This window comes from Thamnophis sirtalis, unplaced genomic scaffold (genome assembly GCF_051295495.1).
Source record: "Thamnophis sirtalis isolate CommonGarterSnake01/CBP01778 unplaced genomic scaffold, rThaSir2_p1.2 scaffold_4, whole genome shotgun sequence".
Taxonomy (NCBI): domain Eukaryota; kingdom Metazoa; phylum Chordata; class Lepidosauria; order Squamata; family Natricidae; genus Thamnophis; species Thamnophis sirtalis.
The window spans coordinates 48969369-48996628 of record NW_028261384.1 but is presented as its reverse complement, the minus strand read 5'-3'; the positions used below and the strand labels follow the sequence as shown (position 1 = coordinate 48996628).

Genomic DNA, 27260 nt, shown 5'->3' with positions numbered 1-27260 from the left:
TCATAGATATCTGAATGGCTTTTGTACTTTTGAAAACTTTGCTTCTCACCCATAATAGGCATTCCCTGTGTCTCTGACATTAGAATGATAAGAGTATCATCATGGCACCTCAAACCTTTTTCTGGAAGTGATTTCTTCAGGTTGTGACCCAATTAATTCATATCCTTTTAACTTTAGATCCTTGTTTACTTGTTATAGGAACCTCAGAGTTTACTTTCTGGTATGCCATATAACAGTATGCCATTTGTGCAATTGCAAAAATTCGCACTACTGTAAACCAAAAAGGGATTAACCACTTTGTATTGCCTTATAATATTTGTATAACCATACATTTTATTGAGGAGCCCTGGTGGCTCAGTGGTTAGAATACAATTTTGCAGGCTAATTTTGCCCATAGTCTGAATTTGATCCTGATGAGGTTTGAGGTTGATTCATCCTTATGAAGTTGGCAAATGGTAAAATGAGGACCCAGATTATTGGGAGCAATATGCTGACATTATAAACTGTTGACAGAGTCCTGTAAAGCACTATGGAGTGATATATAAGTATAAGTGCTATTCCTGTTGCTATTCTAATCATATAAATTTGGTCAGAGGAGGGAAGTCATCAGGTCTCAGGGAAATAGCATCATTCATTCATTCATTCATTCATTCATTCATCCATTCATCATTCATTCATTCATTCATTCGACATGGCCACCCATCTCAAATGTATACATGATTCTGAGTGGCCAACAATGATTTAAAAATTATAAAACCGATCATGGGGTTATAACGGTAACTGGAACTACTATTTTTGGTGTCACTAGGTGATACAATCATGTGACTTTAAGCTTTATGACTGAATCACCTTAGTGATGACAATTTCAGTCGCTTTTGCCATTGAAACCCAAAGATTACTTGTAACAGGACAAGTAGATACAACTGAGGTGAGATGGCCTGCAAGCAATCTGACCCCATGAAGAAGTTTATAAATAATTACAAGATCTTGAATTGAATCTGGAAGCATGATAGCAACTAATGCAGCTGAAAAGTGCCCATAGTTCTCTCTCTATATGGAGATAGAGAAGTTTCATAATGAATGTTGAAGACAATAAATGTACTTGGATTCCCATTATATTTATCAGGAGATAGATATGTGCTTTTAGTGGCCTATGTCCGTTGCAGTTTCTTTAGGATTTGGGTCTGGGAATGAATGCTGTGTCTGTGGTCTATCTGGCTTACTAGTTGGTACTAATGTTAGAGGAAGACATTGGTAACTTGATTAATATGGGAACTGTCAGAACCAGTGTGTTGTTGATCCCTTTGGTGGTGACAGTAGGATTATGCTTAGGCAGTCAAGCTTCCCACTTAGGCTCATCAATAAATCATAGTCCCCAGGCTCTTAATCCAGTTGTCAATTAAATTTGACAAAAGATTCCTAAATATTAGTTGACTAGTTTAGAATCTTCATTGGAGAAAAGTAAAATCTGAAACAAAACAAATGATAAAGTACCAGAGACTTACATTTCTATGTCCAATGGTTAAATTTTAAATTCAAAGGATATTCATCATGCCTTTATAAATTAACAAATACATGATGGATCAAATGGAAGGTGGTATATGAGTGGTCCAAGTGATGATGAATTCATCCTAGTTGGAGGGGTATGCCCCCTACTTAAGAAGCCATTTCTGGACCCTAGCATTCTGGAGAATTTTTGGAATTTTTTTGGGAAAGATGATTGAGAAGGTAGTGGCATTGCAATTCTAGAGGACTCTGAAGGAAATGGATTATTTGGACACTTTCCAGTCAGGGTTTAGGCCTGGACATGGAACCAAAACTGCATTGATTTCATTCCTGGATGATCTCTGGCAGGGGTGAGATGGAAGTGGTTCATCTCTCCTTGCCCTCCTTGATTTCTTGGCTTTGGTGGTTTTTTGGGCTGATTTAGAGAATTAGAGTAGTTGGCATAGTTTTGTGCTAGTTCATCACTTTCCTCTGAGCTTGGTTCCAATAGACGTTAATAGTAAGCAAGAGGTCCAGTTCATAGCTCCTACTTTGGAGAGTGCCACAGGTCTCGATGCTTTTTCTACTCCTTTTTAACATCTATATGAAACAATTAGAAAAGATACCCAATCACTACAGGATAAAGCTATCACCACTATGCTAATGATATCCAATTATATATCTTTCTCCTGGGTGAAGTGAGTGATGCAGTGGATGTTCTTTCGTAGTGTCTGGAGATTTTAGGGGGCTAAAGTGGGAACAACAGACTTCATCTGAACCCTGATAAGATGGAGTGACTATGAATGAGCCTCTCCATATCCGGGAGTTTATCATCTTGTTTTGAATTGATTTACACTACCCCAGACACATCTGATGCATAACTTGGTGGTCCTCTTGGAGTCACACCTCCTGCTCGAAGAGCAAGTGTAATTGTGGTTAGGAGGGCATAACTTCATGTTGTGTGCCAGTTATACCCTTTCCTGGAGAGGGAAGCTTTCCACTTACTCACTCGTGCCTTAGTCATCTCCCTTTTGAGACTACTACAATGCCCTCTACATGGAACTACTCTTGGAAAGCATCTGAAAACTTCCTAGCTGGTGCAAAGTGCCATTGCATGAGCTATATTGGGTATCCAAAGAAAGGCACATATAATACCTCTGCTCCACAAATTACATTGGGTACCAGTTTGCTTCTGGGTCCAATTCAAGGTGTTGGTTATGACCTATAAAGCCCTACATGGCATGGGGCCAGGCTACCTATAGAACCTGCTTCATCCCATAACATTAACCCATCCCACCCTGTCAAGCAGGAAGATATGTTGCAGACTTAGTTAAAGAATTATGGGGAGTCTAAGGAGAGAGCCTTCTCTGCCATTGCTCTTGCCCAATGGAATACTCTTCACCCAAATGTGAGACAGGCCCCACATTCCTGGCCTTCTGAAAAGGGTGTTAAAACATGGCCCTGCAGTTCTGAATGGGGAATCCAAAAGAGCATGCAGTGGGGTTGGCTGGTGCCTTGAGAATCCATCCTTTGTCTTTGTCAACTAATTTTTAACAGGTTCTTACCTCCTTAATATTTTTAAATAATTTTTAAATTTAAATTTTTTACATCTTAATTTTTACATTCTGTTTCACATTTTGATGCTTTATTATATACCTCCAAGAGTCCCTTTTTGAGGGACATGGACAATTCAGAAATATTATATATAAAAATAAACTTTGAAGGGGAAGAGACACTGGATTTTCATTAAAAAATAAACCATGTTTTATTTCTAATAATACGAACAATGAATTACAATATGACACTTTTGGGTAACATTTTCATTTCTGCCTTAAAAACCTTAAGGTAAAAAAGTTAAATAATCATAAACTAGCAGATCTGGTATATCATTTTTGTTGCTGTTGTTTGATCTCCTTTACAACAGTGGATATCCTGCAAATCAAATTTGTTTTATAAGCCTGTAGTATGCTCTGTGTTTTTCTCTTTTTTGGGACAATTTAATTATTTTTACATTTCTAATATATTGAATAATGTTTTGGTTAAGGTCATAGAGCTGTATATATTGGTGTTCATGTGCCCTTTGGAAAACAAGGTCGACGCCGTCATAGACATCATGGTCATAAACGTCATAGACGAAGAAAAGAAAAGGAGACTGATAGAGAAGATGGGCGGGAATCTCCTTCTTATGGTAAGAACTTCGTTAACACTTTACATTTATAATCAATCTAGAGTTCATGTTTGTCTGTTGTGACAGGATGGGCAGCAAAATTTAATAAATAAAAGTAAAAAATGTAATTCAGTTAAAGAACAGCTTTTCCAGTTTCCTAAATGTATGATGTACAACATGATATGACTTCCTGGAACAGATTGTTAGAGTCTTCATCTCATTATTGCTTTTTCAGGGAAAAAGCCGCTCTGCCCTTGGGACTAGCTCTATCTCAAAAAAAGTCTAATCAGGAAAAGTTGGTCCTCTTTACAAGACAGGCTTTTGATTTCCATTTCTTGGGGTTCCCCCATTTTTCTTTCTACCTTTTTCCCATCCAAAGTTTTCTTGACTTCACTTCATTGTGCTCTCCAGACAGTGGTTTCCAGAAAGTTAGGCATTGATAAGAGCAGACTGTTTCCCTACCATATGTTTACACGGGTAAAGATTGTACTCCTAAATCAGTACTCACTTCCATAGAGAGGTGATGATTGTGATTTTTAAGGGTGACTTGTTAATGAAGCTTCCTCTCATGCTTCTACAAAACACTACATGTCTTCAGCATTTTCTTCAGCAACTTTTCTTCAGCAACTTCAGCCTTTGAAAAATACAGCAAAAATTAGTAGTATGTCTGGAAATCACTAATGTGATTCATAATCTTAAGATTTCTGACATCATCATACTGGTCATGGGTGGTGGAACAAAACTTCCAGAGTATTTACTTCCCTTATGTGCCACTAATAAATTGTTCCATTGCCATCATTTACTCATAATATCTTTCATTTTGTTCAGCAAATGTACTTGCAATTATAACTTACCTGTTTGTTATGTTATGAATAAGGTGACCAGATTTTCAGATTGATAAAGAGGGACACTATTGACCGGGGGGAGGGAAGGGAGCTAGGCCGCGGCGGTTACTGCCAGCCCGCGGCCTCGCTAGGGACGTCTGGTCACCTTAATTATACATATCCTCTCTCTCTCTATCCATCCATCCGTCTGTCTGTCTATCTGCCTGCCTATCTTTCTACCTAGTTATGGTATCCCTCTCCCTCTTTCCCCCTCCCTCTCTCCATCCGTCTATCTGCCTGCCTACCTATCTCTCTCTCTTTCTCTCTATCCATCCATCTATCTCCTGCCTATCTGTCTATCTAGTTATGGTCTCTCTCTCTCTCTCTCTCTCTCTCTCTCTCTCCCTCCCTCCCTCCCTCCCTTCCTCATCTCATTATCATCTATCTCAGTGTTTCTCCACCTTGAAGACTTGAAAGTATGTGGACTTCAACTCCCAGAATTCTGGGAGTCCACACACTTTCAAGTCTCCAAGGTGGAGAAACACTGATGTATCTAATTAATATAATTATTTCTCCCTCTCTTTTTCACTCTCTCTCCAGTGCACATACGCAAATGCATAGGGCAGCCCACCTCACACACAGGTAACTTCGGGCGGCTTACAACATTATGATGCACGTCTCCCCATAGGAGAGGAGATGGGGAAGCCGAGAGCCCAGAGATCACCTGGGGGATGCCCCAACTCAGCCCCTCTTCCCGCTCCAATCATGTGCTGCTACTTCCTCCGAGCGCGGTGCTTTACTCAATCCTCGGAGCGTTCGCAACTTTGCTCCTTCCAATTTCTCGGCTCGGGAGGTTCGCCGGGCTCCGCCTACCCCGGGCCCCCATTGGTCCAGCGGGCCGAAGAACACGAGAGGGATGCGGTTGGGAGGGAAAAGCACTTGGCGCGAAGAAGGACTTTCTTCCAACCAGAGGAACCCCCAATCGCCAGGGGCATCGGACTCCAAATCCCATTGCAGGAATCCCCACTCGCCAAGATCGTAGGACTCCCAAGTCTCATCCCCCCACCCATCCCCGCCAGCCCAGCCCCTGGTGCAATCGGGCTGTAATCGGCAGCCGTCCCTGCTGCAATCCATGCCGCCCGCCGCATCAGCCAGAATCTAATTCAAGAGATCTTAATCTTGACAGCGTTGTTGGGGTTTGCGGGTGAAAGAAATTACTTTAACCAGTGAGGTGAAGCTCTTTCTTTCGCCCGCCCGAGCTCTGATGTGGGTGACAGAAAGCACTTTTGGATTTGGATTTAGGATTTATTCGACTTGTATGCCGCCCTATTCCCAAAGGGACTCAGGGCGGCTGAACAAAAGCCAAGGGGAGGGGAACAAATACAAAAAAGTAAGACAAAAAACAAGACAACAATACAAACAATTAAAAAAAAACACAACAAGCACAACCAATTCGAGTAGGGGTGGAACTCAACAACCCCAGGCCTGCTGCGACAGCCAGGTCTTAATGGCTATACGGAAGGCCTGAAGGGTGGCGAGGGTCTGAATCTCCACAGGGAGATTGTTCCAGAGGGCCGGAGCAGCCACAGAGAAGGCCCTCCTCCGGGTGGTCGACAGCCGGCATTGGCCGGCAGATGGAATTCGGAGCAGGCCTAATCTGTGGGATCTAATGGGTCTATGGGAGGTAATTGGCAGAAGGCGGTCTCTCAAGTACCCAGGTCCAATACCATGTAGGGCTTTATAAGTGACGACTAGCACCTTGAAACGTATCCAGAGACCAATAGGCAGCCAGTGCAGTTCGTGGAGGATAGGTGTAATGTGGGTGTACCGAGGCACACCCACAATCGCTCGCGCGGCTGCATTCTGGACAAGCTGAAGTCTCCAAACACTCTTCAAGGGCTGCCCCATATAGAGCGCATTGCAGTAGTCCAGTCTTGAGGTCACAAGGGCATGAGTGACTGTTGTAAGAGCCTCCCGGTTCAGTTAGGGACGCAATTGGTGCACCAGGCGAACCTGGGCAAATGCCCCCCTGGTCACAGCCGACAAATGGTGATCTAAAGTCAGCTGTGGATCCAGGAGGACTCCCAAATTGCGAACCCTGTCTGAGGGGTGTATAATTTCACCCCCCAGCCTGAGAGATGGAATCCCTGGCCAATTTGTGCGAGGGAAAAACACAAGCCACTCGGTCTTGTCAGGATTGAGAGCCAGCTTGTTCACCCCCATCCAGACCCTAACATCCTCCAGGCATTAGCAATAGCAATATAGCAGTAGACTTATATACCGCTTCATAGGCCTTTCAGGCCTCTCTAAGCGGTTTACAGAGAGTCAGCATATTGCCCCCAACAATCTGGGTCCTCATTTTACCCACCTCGGAAGGATGGAAGGCTGAGTCAACCCTGAGCTGGTGAGATTTGAACCGCTGACCTGCTGATCTAGCAGTAGCCTGCAGTGCTGCATTTAACCACTGTGCCACCTTGGCTCATTGACACATCATGCCAACCGCTTCACTGAGCTGGCACGGGGCGGACAGATACAATTGAGTATCGTCTGCATATTGATGGTATTTAATCCCATGCCGACGTATGATCTCACCCAGCGGCTTCATGTAGATGTTAAATGGGAGGGGGGACAGGACTGAGCCCTGCAGCACCCCATAATTGAGGGGCCTAGGGGTCGACCTCTGCCCTCCAACGAACACCGACTGCGACCTGTCCGAGAGGTAGGAGGAGAATCATCGAAGAACAGTGCCTCTCACCCCCACCTTTCGCAACCGCCGCAGAAGGATACCATGGTCGATGGTATCAAAGGCCGCTGAGAGGTCAAGGAGCACCAGAACGGAGGCCCGGCCCCCGTCTCTGGCTCTCCAAAGATCATTGGCCAGTGTAACCAAAGCAGTTTCCATGCTGTAGCCAGGCCTGAAACCAGATTGGAAGGCGTCTAGATAATTGGTTTCCTCCAAGGACCGCCGGAGCTGAGAGGCTACCACTTTCTCAACAACCTTCCCAACAAAGGGGAGGTTGGAGACTGAACGGTAGTTATTTAAAATGGCTGGATCCAAGGACGGCTTCTTCAGTAGGGGCCTCACCACCGCCACCTTTAGAGGGGGGGAAAGGACCCCTCCCGGAGAGAAGCGGTCACTATCGCCTGGATCCAGCCCCGGGTCACCTCCCTCCTGTTCGCGACCAGCCAGGAGGGACACGGATCCAGTACACATGTGGAGGCACTCACTGCTTCGATGGCCTTGTCCACTTCCTCAGGAGTAACAGACTGGAAATCAATCCAACGATGTCGTTCAAGACCCTCCCCCGGTACCTTGGCTGGCTGCGCAATTGGAGTCCAGGTTTGCCCGAAGCCGAGCAACTTTATCCACGAGAAATTGGACGAACTCCTCAGCCCTACCCTGTAGAGGATTGCCCGCATCCCTCCCTTTAAGGAGGGAGCGGGTTATCCTGAACAAGGCAGCTGGGTGCGACTCAGCGGATGCAATCAGAGCGGCAATGTATGTTTTTTTTGACGTCCAAATTGCCCGGAGGTAGGCTCTGATGCAGGATTTTAACAGTGCTTGGTCTGACTCGGACTTACTGGATCTCCGGCGGCGCTCTAGGCGTCACTTTTGGCGCTTCATCTCCCGGAGTTCCTCAGTAAACCAAGGAGCCCTCCTGGATCCACTGCCTCAGATAGGCCGTAAAGGCGCAATCTGGTTAAGGGCCTCTGCCGCCGCCGAGTTCCAAGCAGCGACCAAGGTCCCAAGAGTATCAGGTATAACACCAAGTGCCGTCTGAAAGCCCAAAGGGTCCATAAGGCGCCTGGGATGGAACCACCTAATCGGTTCCTCCTCCCTACAGTGGGGGATTGGCCTCCGAAAGTCAAGCCTCAGTAGGCAGTGGTCCGACCACGACAGGGGCAAGATCTCAATACCCCTCAGACCAAGATCGCAACTCCACTGCTCCGAGAGAAATACGAGGTCGAGTGTGTGACCCGCCGAGTGGGTCGGATCCCGAATTACTTGGGTCAAGCCCATGGCTATCATGGAGGCCATGAACTCCTGTGCTCCATCAGAGTGCTTGCCGAGCGAAGGCAAGTTAAAATCCCCCAGCACCATAAGCCTGGGGGACTCAACAGCCAGCTCGGCTACTGACTCGAGGAGCGAGGGGAGAGCTGCTGCAACGCTGTTGGGAGGCAGGTACGTTAGCAGCAAGCCCACTTGACCCCCAGGGTCCAGCTTCACCAGCAAGAACTCACACCTGACAAGCTCCGGAGCAGGGATCCTACGAGGAACTAAAGACCCTCGGACAACAATGGCCACTCCCCCACCCCTTCACTGGGGTCGCAGCTGATGAAGCACCTGAAAACCCTCTGGGCACATCTCAGTGAGGGGAACTCCTCCCTCCAGGCCCAGCCAGGTTTCAGTAATACATGCCAGGTCTGCCCCCTTGTCTAAAATTAAGTCCCGGACAAGGGGAGCCTTGTGAACCACAGACCTGGCATTTAGCAACAGCAGCCTGAGACCAGGGCCCTGACTACTCGCGCCATCTGGCCTTGGAGTGGGACTAATAGGGCCGGAAGGAGGGATCTCTGTAACATAGCGAACCCTCCTTCCCCGGTAATGGCTCGCCCTCAAGTCCCCGCCATATCTGCTCCTCCCAGTTAGGACCGTAATGCTCCGGCCCACTCCTGTGTCCATAGGCCCCCCATCCTCCCCCAAAGCCGCCGACATCCCTGGCAGGCCCTTTGAATTATACATTCTAAGGATGGGGTTAAACCTAGCCCCCCCCCTAACACTTCTGCAGAGCACTCAGTGTAGGAGGTACCCGGTTATAGTCCCAGCCTTCTCAGACGTCCTCAATCATACAATCAAGCAATCCCCACAACAATTTAAAAACACAGATACAGCAATATAAAGATAAAAGTGGGTACATACATACAGCACAATCATACCACAAGCACTCACTATACATTAAAATTCACGGAGCACTGCGATAGTGCGCTATCAAACAATGGTGTAAAGATGAAGAGAGAACTGCTCCGCTCTTCTCCCTCCTCTATGTCCCAGAGAGACGTCCACGGCCACAAGACCGAAAGTCAGTAGTGTACAGGGAAGTCGTACGTGGAGGAGGGCAAGGCATAGATGTCTGATGATCACGGATAGCAACCGTTCAGTCTTACCCCCCTTAAGGTCCAAAGTGAGATCAGCGGACCACATGCAAGGAAGTCTCTTTCCTGAGATTATATAAAGTCCATAATCTGGTGGGCCAAAGTCTGAAACTGGCCTGAGCTGCTCAAGAAGGAGGGGGAGAGAGCACCGATTTTTCCGATACCAAGTCCTTGTCCCTATGGCCACCATCATCTATCGCTCCTAGACCGGGAGGCTCTCACAACAGTCACTCGAGCCCTTGTGATCTCTAGGCTGGAATACTGCAATGGGCTCTACATGGGGTTGCCCTTGAAGTGCATCCGGCGACTACAGTTAGTCCAGAATGCAGCCGCGCGAGTGATAGTGGGCGCACCGCGGTTCGCCCACGTTACACCTGTCCTCCGCGAGCTGCACTGGCTACCTGTTGGTCTCCGGGTGCGCTTCAGGGTACTGATGACCACCTTTAAAGCACTCCATGGTAGTGGATCTGGGTACTTGAGAGACCGCCTTCTGCCGATTACCTCCCTTCGACCAATTAGATCGCACAGACTGGGCCTCCTCCGAATCCCATCTGCCAGTCAATGCCGACTGGCGACCACACGGAGGAGAGCCTTTTCTGTTGCAGCTCCGACCCTGTGGAACGATCTCCCCGTTGAGATCCGTACCCTCACCACCATCCAGACCTTCCGCGCAGCCCTCAAGATCTGGCTCTCCCAGCAGGCCTGGGGATAGGTTCCCAATTCACCCGCCCGAGTGTTTGATTGCTGAACGAAAGTTGTGTTTTATTATTTTTCTTTGTTCACATTTTGTTTTGTTTTTTGATACTGCACCCCCCTCCCTTGTGATTGTAAGCCGCCCTGAGTCCCCTCAGGGAAAAGGGCGGCCTATAAATTTTAATAAATGACAAAATGACAAATGACAAATGACAAAATGCTCCTAGCCCCAACCCGACCCCAACCCTACTCCTAACCCCAACCCCTAAATCTAATCTAACACTAACCTACACCCTAACCCTCACCCAATCTTAGCCCTACACCAATCCTAATCTTAATACTAAATCCTAAATTAACCCAGCCCTAACCCCAGCCCTAACTCAATCTCAAGCCCTGACCCTAGCCCTAAGTCTAGCCTCTATCAGTCCTTCCCACAGCCTGGGTGCAACCTCCGATGGAACGTTGCCCTAGTAACTATATCTATACTATATCTACCTATCTACCTTTATCTACCTATGCCTATAACTACCTATACCTATATCTCTATCTCTATCTATCTCTATCTAATTCTATCTAACTATCTAGAGTAATAGGAGGCGGCAGACGGGCGGGGGAGAACAGGTGTTACGGGCAGAACATCGGACACAGGCCAGGGCAGAGAAGAGTCAATAACGGCTAGGGAGATGGTAAAAGGCTCCCCAATAGCTAGGGAGGGGAGGCAAAGGAGCAATGTCCGAAGAAGGCTATGATGATAAGGAGGCCAGAAGGTGGAAAGGGGGGGGGGCATCCAGGCCTCTCTTCTCCTCGGAATCGGGAGCGCAAAACGATGATTATGTTGCTCAGGGTGCCATCCTCCTCTCCTCCTGAGCACCACACCAGGCAGACAAATGGCCAGATCTTTTTTTCCCCAAAGGACCACAGAACAGCAAGGCTGCAAGGCGAGCAGAGTAGAACGGAGGGGCGTCCGTGGCGGCTACGGCGGTGGCAAGCACAGCCAGCCATCCGATCCGCCACTCCCACGGTCTCCAACAAAGTCTCTGACGACCCCCACCTTCTTAGATCACAATAAAACTGAGTCCCCAAGCTCACCGCACCACTCGGATCAGTCAAGCAAGCAGGGAGGAGGGAGCGCCAGAGATTTGCAAATCGCTGCGTTCAGCAGCGCGGCGCCGCCATCTTCTCCACGCTGCAAATCGCTGATCCAGGCCGCCGCAGTTCCGCTACTCGGGGAGATGACCACGGGCAGCTACCAAATAAATGCCGGCCCTCATACGATTTCCGGGACCAAGCCCCTCCAGGAGGCTTTGTTGAAGATGTAAATGGACTCCGGAGGCTCTCGAGATCTTCTATTTTTATCACTGGCTTCTGTGGAACAAGAAGCCAGGCAGCCATCCGAATCCTGCACATGTGCAGAATTTTCTTTTCTTTCGCCCGCATCAGAGCTGGGGGGGGGGGGAGAAAGCACTTTTCTTTCGCCTGCATCAGAGATGGGGGGGAATAAAGCACTTTTCTTTCGCCCGCATCAGAGCTCAGGCGGGGGGAAAGAAATTATTTTAATCAGTGGGGTGAAGCTTAAGGTGGCCAGATTATAACACAGGGCAACTAACGATAGTTTGAGCGGGCACAGCTGGCGCAAACTGCCGTCAGTCGCCCCGCGCTCATCAAAACAATTCCGGGAGAGTAGGTGTTGGGCAGGAAGGCTTCTGGTGGCTCCCAGGCGGCGATCCCACTGCCATGAGCCAAGGTGGCGCAGTGGTTAAATGCAGCACTGCAGGCTACTGCTAGATCAGCAGTTCAGCGGTTCAAATCTCACCGGCTCAGGGTTGACTCAGCCTTCCATCCTTCCGAGGTGGGTAAAATGAGGACCCAGATTGTTGGGGCAATATGCTGACTCTCTGTAAACCGCTTAGAGAGGCCTGAAAGGCCTATGAAGCGGTATATAAGTCTACTGCTATTGCTATCCGCTCGCGGCTCTTCCCGCCCGGACGGCCAAAGCCTTCCAGCCCGCCCGGGGCAAGTCAGCTGCGGTGCAGCCAGTGGTGGGCAGGAAGGCTTCTGGCGGCTCCTGGGCCGTGATCCCACCGCCATCCGCTCGCGGCTCTTCCCACCCGGACACCCAAAGCCTTCCAGCCCACCCGGGGCGAGTCAGCTGCGGTGCAGCCAGTGGTGGGCAGGAAGGTTTCGGGCAGCTCCTGGGCGGCGGATGTCCGGGCGGGAAGAGCCAGTGGGGGTGGCGGTGGCATCTTCACTGCGGAGCTACTGGTGACTACTGGTAATGTGACTACTAGTAACGTAGTCATGCAGGTAGATGGGCTTTTTGGTAGCTCTGCCAGAACTGCACAGTTCAGTTGGAGGATGTTCTTCCGACAGATCGGACGGACATTTTTGCTTCACAGTTTCGCTTGGTGGAAGCTCCTGGAACCTTTCACAGGACGCAGCTGGAGCTTCTAGAGCCGGTTCCTTCGAACTCGCTGCGGGCCTGCAATACAAGAAACTAAGAATCCCAGTGACTTTGGGTTTGAGTTGGCTGTGGAAGGAGTGACTCCGTGCTCCTTTTGAGTAGGGCTTTGGCTAACTCCTGCAGGAGTTACTTCTGGCTGCCTAAGAGTGGAATTGGAGAGATGGCCACAGAGTTGGTCAACATGCCTTCTCCAATTCCAACCGTCCTCGATCTCTATGAGATAAGAGAGAGGCCCGGTGATGCCTATCACTGTGACAGGAATCCACAGAGTTCCTCTGTCGTAGTTGTGGGCGTAAACTGAATCCCCTATGCTAAAATTCTGAAATTTGCTTGTGGAGTCAGGGGTCGATGGGGCAGAATAGTTTGGGTGTAGCCGATCTAAGTGAGACCTTAGCCAGTGACCCATGAGAAGCTCTGAAGGGCTTCTCCCTGTAGTGGCACTTGGCGTGATGTGTTGAATTAGCAGATAATGGTCAATCTCCTGGGCCTATCCTAGATAGGGCCTCTTTTGCAGATCTCATCATTCTCTCCCCCTGACCATTGGAGGCCAGATGGAATGGCGCGACCAGGGCATGTCTTATTCCCTGTGCTGCTAAGAAGGTCTCAAATTGCATGGACATGAATTGGGGCCCATTGTCAGAGACCAGGACATCGGGCAATCTGTGTGTGGGGAAAAGTCTCTGTAGTATCTTGATGACCACTTCTGTCATAGTGGAGGTCATCAGGACTACCTCTAGCCATTTTGAGTAGGCATCCACAACTACAAGGAATGTCTGGCCATGAACTGGGCCAGCAAAATCAATGTGCACCTTAGACCACGGTGCTTGAGGTCGCTCCCACTCCTTAGCTGGCGCCTCGGGGGGAGCTGGTCTGGACTCCTGGCACGGTGTGCAGGTAGCTATCCATTCTTGGATCTCCCTGTCCATGTTAGGCCACCACATGTAACTCCTGGCCAAAGACTTCATCCTGACAATTCCAGGATGCCCTACGTGTAAAGCCTCTAATACTGCAATGCACAGTTTGGGTGGAACAATGACCCGATTCCCCCCCCCCCAGCAAACAGCCATTAACAACAAACAATTCATCTCTCTTACAATAGTACATTTTGAAATCAGGCCCAACAGGCCCCTTGGACAACTCCCTCCACACCCAGTTCAAAATTTGTTTGATGGTGGAGTCCTTTGCAGAGTGGCGAGCAACGTCACTAGAAGAGACAGGACCAGTCTTTAAGCAGTCAATCAGGAGGACTGGTGTCTCGGGGGTAGGGTCTGTAAGAAGTTCTGGCAGCGGGCAGCAACTCAAGGCGTCAGCATGCCCTAAAGTGGAGGCAGGTCGGTGGATGAGACGATAGGCATAGGCTGCTAGGAAAATGATCCATCTGGTCAACTGTGGCGATAATGACACAGGGGTAGGTCGGTCCCCAGCCAGCAAACCCAAAAGCTTTTTGTGATCCGTAATTAGTTCAAAATCATGGCCGTAGAGGTACTCATGGAACCTTTTTACACCGGGCACTGCAGCCAAAGCCTCACAGTCCAGCTGGCTGTAGTTCTGCTCAGCAGTGGACAAGGTCCTTGAGTAATAGGCTATGGGAGCTATTGGGCATGTGGTGGCTGAGGACGGCTCTGATGTCAAACTGTGAAGTGTTACAAGTCAAGACCAGTGGCAGGATCTGCCCGTACTGCACCAGGAACGTGTCTACTGACAGAAGTCTTTTTATCACGACAAATGCGGCTGCCTCGACTCTGCCGCAGGACCATTTTGCATTCTTTGCCAGGAGATGATGTAAGGTCTCAGCAACAGTGGCTTTCTGTTTAAGAAAGACATTGTAGAAAATAAGGAGCCCGAGGAACCCCTGCAGCTTGGTTTGATTGAGATGGAGGCCTTTGTCTCAAATTCTGGTCAAAACAGTTCACAAATGTTTGAAAAGTTGCATCTCATTTGCAGCCAATACCAAGATGTCGTCAAAATAGGGGATGACTCCTGGAATCCCCTGCAAAAGTTCTTCCATGATGTTTTGGAACAGTCCAGGGGCGATACTAACTCCAAATTGCAGGCGGTGACATTTGAATGTACCCCTGTGCATGACAATGGTTTGGGCCTCCTCCATAGCGTCATCAACAGGCAATTGTTGATATGCCTACACCATGTTCAATTTAGTGAATACTTTGCCGGGGCCTAAAGAATGTAATCAATGCTGTACAATGGGTACAGGGTAAGCGCTTTGTTGTAACGCTTTATTGATTGTGCATTTGTAGTCCTCGCAGATGTGGACAGACCCATCAGATTTGACAAGTGTCACTATAGGGGTCTCCCAGCGTGCATGATCAACCAGCTCCAGGATTCCCTAGCCTACGAACTTGTCAATTTCCAGATCGATTTTAGGCGGAGAACGAAAAGTACTCTCCTGGGTTTTAGCCTTATGGGGACTATGTTGGGGTCCAAATTAAAATAAATTGGGAGTCCCCACATACTTACCCAGACCGGTGCCAAAGACATCCCAGAACTCCTTAAAAATTGCTTTGGCACTTTCGTCTTTCAAGGCGTTGATACCGGTCACTTCTAGGCCCAGGGCTTCGAACCAATCAAGCCCCAGGAGGCTCTGCAGGTTGCCACTGACCATCGTCAGTGGCAGCTGTAGCTCTTGAATTGCACCCGGAAGGTGCAACCCTGCACCCTGACCCACAATGGAGACTTGGTTCCCCTGGTAATCGTGAAAGTGGATGGCAGGGATGTGTAGGTGCTGCTTCTTCAGGCTAGGGATAGCCCGCTTGAGTGTAGACGATAGCATGATGGTCAGTGATGAACCCGTGTCTATCTCCATCTCGCGTGGAGAGGCCTCAATGAGGACTGTGACCTTCAGCTTTTTTGGCCACCTAGTGTGGACTTGCCAATTGAAGAGTGGTAGGTGACTCTGGTGTCACCCACTGAGCGCTGTGGTGGCTTCTGCCGTGGCCCTTGGTTGGGCCTCTGCTGGCATTTGGGTCAGCTTCTTGGCTGCCAGGTCATCGTGGGGTGCTTGCTTCTGCAAACCTTGGCGATGTGCCCCTTCTGCTTGCAGCATTGGCAGATAGCGTCACAGAAATGGCAAGATGATCTGGCATGGTCTCCTCCGCAGCTTGCGCAAGGCGGGAAACGCTGTTCGAATTTGCCCGCTGGCTTGGTGCGACTACTGTGCATGCAGCAGCTGTCATCTTCTTCATCTACTGAGCTCTCAGCTTCTGCAGCCTCGCGATGTACATGTGTGTTCTTTCGTGTGGAGTGCTCCACTCTTGTGGAGTGTTTTGGTGCTGCAGGGTTTCTGTTGACGTGACGGCCGATTTTGATGCCCTGGCTTTGTCCAAGGCAATTTGTAGACTGAGGTTAGATTCGGCAAGTAACCTCCTCTGTAAATTAATGTCCTGCACACCGCATATGATGCGGTGAAGAATAAGTTAGTCTAGGTCTCAGAACTCGCAGTACATTGTGGCCTTTCGTAGTGCCACAACATACTCGATCGATTCTCCTTCCTTCTGGTTGAGAATATTCTTCCAATATATTTGTATTATTTTTACATTAAAAACAATGCAGTACTGCAACATTGAAGTGACCATACATTCACATTATATACAGCTAGTCTCAACTATTAACAATTAGCCTACTTAATACATTGTCTATCCTTCTGTCCAATCACAATATATACAGTTTGTTCTAGTCTTGTCACCTTGTCTTATACCAGTTATAAAATCTGTTAGAGACTTCAAAATATTCTGATTCCCCTTTATTTTTAAGTTCAAGAGTGAGCCTATCTGCTTCCGCACAGGCCAACACTTTTCTGATTATATCTAGCTCTGATGGTGTATTTTCTTTTTTCCAATATTGTGCATAACTTATGCATGCCACAATTAGTACATGTATATTTAAATAAAGTGTATCTTTCTTAAACCCCTCTGGTATTATACATAGGAGAAAAAATTCTGGTTTAAACAAGATTTGGTCTCCCATCATTTGTTCTAACCATGATTGAATCATTTTCCAATATTTTTTGCCACATTGCACGTCCACCACATATGATAAAAAGTGCCTGGTGTTTTTTTACACTTCCAAGAATTTGGGGCCAGATTTTTAAACATTTTGGAGAGCTGTGCTGGGGGGAGGTGCCATCTGTAGAACATCTTATAAATATTTTCTTTATACACCATAGCCATTATTAGTTTCTGATTAAGTATCCAAAGTTTTTCCCACTTAGCCAATTCCACATTGTACTGATTGCGAATATTAAATTCGTGCTGACGGACGTGCTTAGACGGCTTGGGAGCATAGTGAGTCCTCAGTGTCTGTTGGAGCACAGACCAAGCGACCGATTGTAGCGGTATTGGCTCAGATAGGTCTTTGGCAGTTTCGAACACTTCCTGTCCACAGGAACATGTTCTTCTTGCAGCTTTCAGAAAGGTCCATGAGATCATTGGCTTTGAGGAAGCAGTCGAACCTCAGCATATACGAGTCCCAGTGCTTGGTGACTGGGTCATATAGCAATAATAGCAATAGCAGTAGACTTATATACCGCTTCATAGGGCTTTCAGCCCTCTCTAAGCGGTTTACAGAGAGTCAGCATATTGCCCCCAACAATCTGGGTCCTCATTGCTGAAAAATGGCTGCTCGAAGCCATGCTGAGCTCCGGGGTGGATTTTCTTGCTGGATTGCTACACTCTTTTTGGTTCACCTACTTGCCTTCCAATCCCACCTTCGTCGCCAGTGTTAGATCAGGTAATGGAAAGGCAAACTCAGGCTAAAGGCAACAACAGCTCTTTATTGTAACAGAACAAGTATGTACAATCCAGTGAAAGTTGAGTCTGACAGCAGCCCTTTTAGAGGGAGCTGTCAGACCCTTCGACCAATGAGATTAAACCTCTGTTCCCGCTGAAACAGAGGACCTTAGTGGAAACCATTATAACTGTAGCTAGTATCTAACACTTTATTTTCATGCTATTGATTTATTAATATATTAAAATACCAGTGCTTTTAGCTACAATTCAGTACTTTGAAATCCTTTTCCTTATGTATAAAAACACGGGAAATGATTATCATTTACAAATGTTCATTCTATTTTTAAATGATTTAAATATAGTTTCTTAAATATGATTCTTATTCATTTTTTAAACATAATAATAAGTTTTAATTTTTATCCTTGTACTGTTAGTAGTGGTTTATGTCTAGTTCACACAGTACTAGTTAAGACTAGTAGACTTTACTGTTATTTTGTACTTTGTCAAACTTTTAATAAGTTGGATGAATATAACATTGCAGTGTTGTCTATTTTTGCCTTTAACATTTGCAAATAAACTTGTAAAATGTACTGATTCAATTCATTCTTTTAGCTATGCCAACCAAGTGTGGTTTATGATAAAAGAAAGTAATAACAGTATAGACAAAAAAGGAAATTTTACAGTCATATGTCTCATTTGCCATCAAATTATTATTTGGTTTAGTGTGAGCAAATCTGGGAAGTGTTTGTGCCTAAAACATAATTTCCACACAGTTCATAAATATGAAGTTTTTAAGTATAAGTATGTCTATTTGCATTAGCAATTTCTATTCTTAAGGTCACCTAATTGGGGAAACAAATCCATGAACTGAACCTGTCTTGAATTTAATTTTTAATTAGTTTTTTATAATATATAGTCATTATTACTTACAATTATATTGAGATTTGAGGAACTAAACATCTAATAATACTATTAATGATAGTTTTATAGGGACAATATAGTTTTTTATTTGCTTTTTTCTATCCTGTTCTTTCACAAATACATTTATGATTGGTAATGTGTTGATATGGATAAGAATGTAGATATTTACTGAATAAGTGTCTCAAATTCAATTTTCATCAAGACACACCATCCCAGAGAGTGCAATTTATCCTTGGTACAGAGGATGATGATGAAGAACACATTCCACATGATCTTTTTACTGAAATGGATGAACTTTATTTTAAAGAAGGGGAAGAATATGAATGGAAAGAAACTGCCAGGTAACTTGGAAGATAATTCCTTTTGCTTCATAATAATAAATTAAGAGAAATGGCATACTTTGAATATTTGAAGGCCATTAAGTAACTGAAGTTTCAAAACCCTTAAGTATATTTCTTCTAGCCGTTGATATTACTGCTTTGTCTAAGTTGATTTTTTTTCTCATTTTTGTAAAAATCATTGTCTTTTTGCAACATTGAAAAAGTAAGCTAAAATAAAAGTAGAATCCTACACATGGTCCCATTGAAGTCTAGACTTTCATTTTGCATAGACAGATACTAATTCCAAGTCTCTTTAAAAACAAGTTACTAAATTGTATAGGATACCTGGGAAAGTAAGGATCAAATAGAGATTTAAGAAACAGAGACAATTGAAAGAACTTTAATTTAAGATAAACTGAACACAATGTTTGTATTTAAAAAACTAAGACTTTTTTTACTATACATGTTCGTTATACATATATATATATATATACACACATATATATTGCAGATGGCTAAAATTTGAAGAAGATGTTGAAGATGGTGGTGAGCGGTGGAGCAAACCTTATGTGGCTACTCTGTCTCTTCATAGTCTGTTTGAATTGAGAAGTTGCATTTTAAATGGAACGGTCATGTTAGATATGAGAGCCAATTCACTGGATGAAATAGCAGGTCACATAAATTTTGCTTAAGATTTTATTTTAATGTGTTTTATATGTTTTGTAAATTAATTAAAATACATTTGTGTCTTATGTTTGCAAAAAAAATTACAGGAATTTTATGCTCTAATTTTTATTGACAATATTGCAATCATATTTCGAAATCCTGTTGATGCAGCCCAACAAGGTATAAATTAAGTGAGCTTTTTGTATTTTACCACCTTTTTCATGGCTTTAGAGATAGCTTTTTTCATTGGAAGCAGTGAGAAGGATATTATTTAATTCTGCTTGATTTAGAATAGAAACTTTCATTTTTTCAAATCATAATTTTTTAGCCTAGCACTCTCATTCCTTTAGTGATGTTCAAGCTCCATTATAATTGCAACAGACCATCAGCAAACTAATATTTTTAGGTTTACACCAAATATTATGGTCCAAAGTAGCTGGTTTTGGAAATGTTCCAGATGGGTGGATTAAATCTTGAAGTGGTTTAACTGTTGCTGAAAATTCTGGGAATTAAATGCTAAACATCTAGAGGGTACTGAGGCTAGAAAAAGCTTTTCTAGAATAGGAATGGAGTTGATTATTATTATTTTTTTGTGAATAGCTGCTAAATGAGGAAAATAACTTTTGGCAAGCAGCCACCAGTGGTAGTTGTTGCATTGTTGAATTATGTAGGATTTTTTTCCTTTATTCTTTTCCTCCATGAAAATACCAAAACACAACAAATATCCTAAATAAAATCAATGTCTACTAAAATCTCAGTTGAATAATACAGAGAATCATAAGCATACTCCATTTTTGGTATGATTTAGTCCCAAACATTTTAACACTATTCTTTTAAACATTTCCTACATATCCAAGGCTTGAAGATGTTTCTCAGATATATCAATCTTTCATATTTATTTTAAATTTCATTTTTTCCTTTGTAGATATGGTATTGGATAACATGATAGCTTCTGGCCACCTTAATGAATCAATGAGAGAAAATGTCAGAGAAGCCCTTCTGAAAAGACATCATCATCAGAATGAAAAAAAGTTTAGTAATCGGATTCCCCTCGTCCGATCCTTTGCAGATATAGGCAAGAAACATTCTGACCCTCTCTTGCTTGAAAAAAATGGTGAGATAAGTTGTGGCATCCAGTTGTTTTATGGTTTAATAATATAATGCAGAGATGTGAGAAAAGTCAGCACATGCAAAAATAAGATTAGAATTCATTCCCAGCAAAAAATAATTGTAAGAACAATTGTGCAGAAAATAAAATTATATTTATATCTTTTGAACTTGGAACATTTAGGGCAATTATTGCATCATTGAACTCATAATTTTGTCTTTCTAGTACCCTAAAGCATGAAATATGTAAAAGAAAAGTGGTGGATATTTTGTTACATATGTGTTGTCTATCTTTCCTTAGTTTCTGCATCTTCCTGTCATCATTTTCAGTAAAATCATGTTTTTTTTTGTTAATGACAGATGTTAGCTTTCCTTTAGTAATAATTAAAGAGTAATTTTTTTTTGGGGGGGGGTGTTTTTTGCCTTAAAAGATATCCTGATTTTGCAATTGTGAATATTATATATCTCAGATATATGATTTATTATAGAAATATAATATTATAAGATACACAGGTTTTGTGCTCTTTATTCCCTGATTGCTCCTTCCTGTCACAATTGGACTAATTTTTTTATATTCTGGAAGTCTGACATCTTTTCAGGTAATTTTCATTTTAATCGTGTTATCTGAATTTTTTATTCTGATTGCTGCAACTTAGTTGGCTTTTGAACAATTTAATTTTTTTAGATTACTTAATTTGGTGTGAGCTGTCTAAAGATCTAAATTGCTAACCAGAAATTGAACAGCTTTCCAGTGAATGTTTCATTATAGTTAGAAACTAATAATAAATGCAGGTTTTTAAAAGATGCTCATTTAAGTATTTATCCTTGATTCTATTGTGCGGTTACATCTACCTGGAACTGTCAAATGTATTTTTATAGTTGTGGTAAAGATTCATATAGACATGCATGTTTTTGTTCACTGTATATTTTCTGTAACTTGCATTAAGAAAGAATCTTAATATTTTATTGCATATTCAAAATATATTTCTATTATAAGCATAGCATTCTGTTTAGGGCTGTAAAAACTATTAATATTCAGTGATTCGGGGGACAATTAATATCATTCATAAATCTATCAACCCTGTGAATGGTTTATAGTGTTGATATTTTCTTCAAAGCTGTGAACTGAATTAATCACAATTTATATACATATCTATATATGACTTTTAAATGTTCATTGTGCTGTATGCTGACTTTTTTAACATCTAAAATTCTGCTTAGCACTCAATATTTTGCTTATCTCACCTATGAAATTATGCCTTTAAAATCTTTTATAGTATCAGATGATATGATGTTATGTTTCTGCTGAATGTTTTCCTCACTTTATTTGTTTTATCTCAGGGGAAGGCCTTTCAGCCTCCCGCCATTCTTTACGAGCAGGTCTCTCTGCCTCAAATATTTCCCTGAGAGGAGAGAATCGTTTGTCCCTTCTTCTCAATTACCTACTTCCTGGATCTCCAACAACCTCAAGGAGTACAACCCCTTTGCCTACCCCACAAAGCACTCCACCTTCCACTCCTAGGTGTGATTCTAAGGGAGCCACAAATTTCCAGCCAACCGAGCATCAGGTGTCTCCTTCTAATGATGATATTCCTAAAGTAGTAATTCATCCACCCGAGGAAGATTTAGAAGCTCATGAAGGCAAGAAGAGGACAGAGGAAAATAGTGACATAACACCAGGCAACTATTTGAACTCAAATTATCCATGTGTGGTGCTTTCTGCAGCTGAATCACTCCCACTGCGAAAATTTTAATCACACAGCTTTAGCACCCATAAATTGTACATCAGTCTGCTATTTGTTTGCATGCCTTATTATTTTTGTGTGATATTTTCTCTGAGAACTTTATTTGGTATTTTGAAATAGATAAAATATGTTATCCTTAATATTAACATAAATATTAATACATTGAAAGCAATTACATGTGTGAACATTTCTCCATACTTTTTTGTTTCTTAACAAAATGAATTCATTCAGCAAGTGCTTCTGCTTTAAAAGATAAAAAAGGTGTTTGAGTGTGTATGTAGGGGGGATAAGTTATACATTTGTAAACTAAAAATGGTGGCCTTTTCCTCATTTTCAAAACTCCTAATTCCCATAGGGAAGGTACACTAAGAATCCAAATATCATGATCTCTGTTGTGAAATTTCTACTTAATTTCAAGATTACAGTAGAACACTAGTAATTATTAATGCTACTTTGCCCATTACATGAGACTGAATGGGAATACAGAATATTTTATACTATGTGATACAACAATTAAAGAGATATTTAAATAGAAAGCGAATCCAGCAAGTCTACTTAGGCTCCAAAAATAAATTGTATTATGAGACAACTCTTGTAGTATGAATATGGTATGGACAATTCTTGCATGATACTTCTTTCTTGGATATCCTGTTCTTTTCATACATAGATATTTGTTAGTCCCAGAGAATAATACTCTGGCTAAAATGTGACTATCTAACCATAATCATTGATTCAGTTTCAAGTTACCCTTTTCTTCATTTGCTTAGTTATATAAAACATTTTATCCTTTAGCTAAAGAAGCCTTCAGAGTAGCTTTGAAAGATGAACACTGTCCTTGTTATCATGATTATAATTAGACTATAAAAATCATGTGGGAATAATGAAGTATTATAAGTTGCTTAAAATTGCTAAAAACAGGAAACAGTTTGTATATTTTTTGAGCAGAAGCTTTTTAGGATATGCGCTTTCATAATAATTATATTGCAATTATATTTCAACCAAAAATAGATTTTTACATATCTACAATCAGTGTTGTCTTTAATTGATACTGAATTATTTTTCCAGTCTTTAACATACTTATACATGCATGCATAGATATTGACCTATGGCCAGTTGCTTGGCAGCTGCTTGAAATTATAATGAACCTTCCTAGGGTTATTAGAAAAGATAATCTGGAAACGATTAAAAAAAAACAGATCTGTGAACATCTAGAAATGAGTAAAGTAATAACTAGAAGTTAGCACAGGTTTGTTAAAAATAGATCATGCCAAGCTAATCTTACTTCATTCTTTGACATAATGACTAAATTAGTAGACCAGTGAAATACTATGAACATAGTATACGTAGACTTCAGCAGGGCGTTCAACAAGGTAGACTAGAGCCTACTTCTTTGTAAGCTAGAAAAAATTGGATAGCATCAGCATCAGATGGATTTGTAACTGGCTGACAAACCGTACTCAATGAGTAGTCCTTAACGATACTATGTCTGCATGGAGGGAGGTAAGCCGTGGGGTATCACAAGGTTCTGTCTTAGTTCCAGTACTCTTCAATATCTTCCTAAATTACTGAAATGAGGAAATAGAAGGGGAACTTATCAACTTTGAAGATGATAGTAAGCTGGCAGGAATAGCCGGCATCCTAGATGATAGACCCAAGAGCCAGATGGATCTTGACAGACTTAAACACTGGGTCCTAACTAATAAAATGAAATTCAGTGTTGAGAAAAGTAAAGAATTAGGAAAGAAAAACCAAAAGTACGCATATAGATTGGGAGAAATTAGCCTTAATAGCAGTAACTATGAGAGGGAAGTTGAAGTCTTAGTGGACAACCAATTAAATATGAGCTAACAGTGTGTAGTGGCAGCCAAAAAAGCCAATGCAATCCTAAATTGCATTAAGAGAGATTCAATCATGGTAAGAAAGAGTGCACAGAAGAGCAACAAATATGATTGGGGACTGGAGGCTAAAACATGAAAAATGGTTATATGAACTGGGCATAGCTAGTGTAGTGAACACAAATATCAGAAGAGACATGATAGAAGTGTTCCAATATTTGAGAGGCTGTCGCAGAATGGAAGGGGTCAACCTATTTTCCAAAGTACCTGAAGGTCAAACAAGGAATAATAGATGAAAACTGATCATATTTCTACTGAATATTTTCCTCACTTTATTTAAAATTCTGTAGAGATTCTCACTCATCCAGGTCATGGTTATCCCAAAAGTGCTTTTTCAGGAGGCAACTGAACTTTCCTGTTTTTTTCTTTTGAAGAAAAGAGAAGCAAAACATCTTCAAAAGAAAAAAAAAACAGGAAAGTTCAGTTGCCTCCTGAAAAAGCACCTTTGGGGCCTTACTTTATTTGTTTTATCTCAGTGAAAGATCTTTAAGCCTCCAACCATTCTTTATAAGCTGGTCTCTCTGCCTCCTGCCAACTTAGCAGTTTAAAAGCATGCAGATCGGGTAGCTAAATATGTATAATTTTGGTGGGAAGGTAACAGTATTGTATGCACCTTGGCATATAGTCATGATGGTCACATGAGCATAGAAGTGTCTTTGAACAGTGCTGGCTTCCGCATATGAAATGGAAATGAGTACCAGCTCCTAAAGTCAGATACAACTGGACAGAGGAAACTTTTACCTTTATGATGATGTTTACAGAGACGCATTTGTGTATGTTTGCACTAGGATACTTGGTTGCTGCATGACAAGTACTAATTACATCATGGTTAAAACCTGCCAATCCCATGCATCAGGAATTGATAGGGAGACTTGATTACAAATTATATCGCTTTAAGTGCATCTCTTTCACATTTCCTATATGCTTTATAAAGTGTGATTTAAGGTTTGTATATGTACTTGAAGTTTGATTTTGGACTTGCTATTTATTTGTTAATAGACTTTCAAGCATGTTAAGATGACAAGGGAACAATTTATTTTCTTTTTTTCTTTTTCGTTTTTATCTTGAATGAGTTCTATAATTTGAGATATTTAATGTTTCACATTCATTTGGGCTTAGAGGTTTCTATTAATGTATGGAAAAGTATGTCCCTTACAGATTTATTAATTATTATTAATTTATTATTATATACTTTATTCATTAAACATGAAACTCAGCCATTAAACATGAAACTCAGTCAACTGAACGCTTTAAATTGAATCACAAATATCATTGACTGGGTCTAATGGTTGATACCAGCATCCTAGGTATCCACCAAGTGTTGTGGCCCAGCAGGATCCGGTTGAGCTGCTGATGGACTCAGATAGCGAGGAACCATATGAGTCTGTCAGGGAAGATGTGGAGGACCCTGGGCAGGGTTCAGACTCAGAGCAGGGACCAGAGAGGCTGGTTGGCCATCAGGAGGCGCCTGAGGCATGGAGCAGTGGAGAGGATTCCAGGCAGTTTGTTCCTGATGCAAGACAAAGAAGTGCGGAGAAACAGAAGCAGCAGCTGCGGAGGCAGACTCAGAGATGATAATTAAGCCCAGGTGGTTGTGGCTTGGCCCCTCCCAAGAGAGTATATAAGTGAAGAAGTTGGGAGGGATCATTTGCAGGACACAACCATTTGAAATAGTATTGGAATACTCTGTCTGTCTTGTAACTGTGCCTATTGGATTTTGGATTGCTGCCAACTAATTTTTGCATGTGAGTCTTGTCTGGGCCTTCAGCCAAAGAAGTTGATAAATCCGTGATTAAAGAGTGGCTAACAGCCAAGCCTGTCTTTGGGTGATTTGCAGGTCGGAGGGGGGGTGTCAGAACAGTTTGCGTCCTGCCCCATACCAAACGAAAGTTACATTGAGCCATCATGGATCAGCTCCGTGCTGAAAACGCTCAATTAGCACAGCAGCTGGCTTTGCTGGCTGGCCAGATAGCTCAACTTCAAAGGCCTGTTATTCTCCCCCCCCCCCCAGCCTCAGAGGAAATGTCCAGTTGCCATGCCTGACAAGTTTGATGGCACCCAAGCCATGTTTCCAGCTTTCTTGGGACAATGCGAGCTTTTTATCAGTCTGAGAGTGGAGGACTTTCCCACTGACCGGGCTAAGGTAGGATTCATTATCAGCTTGCTCTCAGACTCCGCAGCTTGTTGGGCTACTCCTTTGTTGTCCCAGGCTAGCCCTTTGCTGGACAATTTCAGAGGGTTTTGTGAGTACCTCAGACTCATGTATGAGGACCCCATTAAGGAGGAAACAGCCACCAGACTGCTCAAGACACAGCAGCAGGCCTGGGGCTCCTTGCAGGATTATGTCAGCGAATTTTGGCTCCTTAGCCAAGATTTGGCCTGGAATGAGGCAGCCCTCATGGACACCTTTCAAGATGGGCTGCCGGACGACCTGCAGGATGAGCTGGTGCGGGTGGACAGGTCACCGACATTCAATGTGCTGATCCTGTGCCTCTGGATAGATGCCCGGTTGCAGAGATGGGGGCCTTGCCGTGCATCCCAGGAGACCAGGGGAGTGCCAATCCTGCAGGAGACCCTAGCTCCATGGGAGGAGCCCATGAATTTGGGTGCCACCAAACCCTGCTTGTCATGCTCTGAGGTGGACAGACGGCATGCAGGGGGGTTGTGCTTCTATTGCAGGGATCCTGGACACATGGCCACGGTTTGCCCCAAGAAGAGTAGGGGGGCTGCGAGGTCTGGGACCTCCCCTCAGCTACAGAACAACTTGTCAGGAAACAGGAGGAGCCCGATCTGAGGGAGACCTTAGGTCGGGTGCACACAGAGACAGGGATCGGCGGCCTCCCCAACACTTGATCTTGGCAGCACGCATTCTCTTGTCTGATAGTCTGCTGGGGATTCCGGCCTATGCCCTGGTCAATTCCAGGGCTACCACAAATTTTATGGACATGGCATTTGTGACCAAGTATGCTGTCCCTCTGTGTCCAGTGGATCCACCGATGCTGGTTGAGACCATTGACGGCCAGGTGCTTCTGTCTGGGCCTATGAAGGCCACCACACAGCCCTTGTGCCTGGTCCTCGGG

At 43.7% G+C, this 27260-nt stretch overlaps 1 protein-coding gene across 9 annotated transcripts in view; it reads left to right on the top strand.

Moving 5' to 3' along the window:
- The window catches only part of SLC4A7 (solute carrier family 4 member 7), a 142106-nt gene that overhangs the window by 45976 nt on the left and 68870 nt on the right, over positions 1-27260 (top strand). For 4 of the 9 annotated variants that reach the window (XM_014057075.2, XM_087712883.1, XM_087712886.1 and 1 more), the window contains exons 3-7: positions 3530-3673; positions 18650-18788; positions 19279-19439; positions 20359-20547; positions 21882-22220. In XM_014057075.2, coding sequence (XP_013912550.2) covers positions 3530-3673; positions 18650-18788; positions 19279-19439; positions 20359-20547; positions 21882-22220 — 972 coding nt within the window. Of the gene's footprint in view, positions 1-3529; positions 3674-18649; positions 18789-19278; positions 19440-20358; positions 20548-21881; positions 22221-27260 lie in introns of those variants that run through there. The other 5 variants (XM_087712888.1, XM_087712889.1, XM_087712885.1 and 2 more) reach the window with 4 other exon arrangements.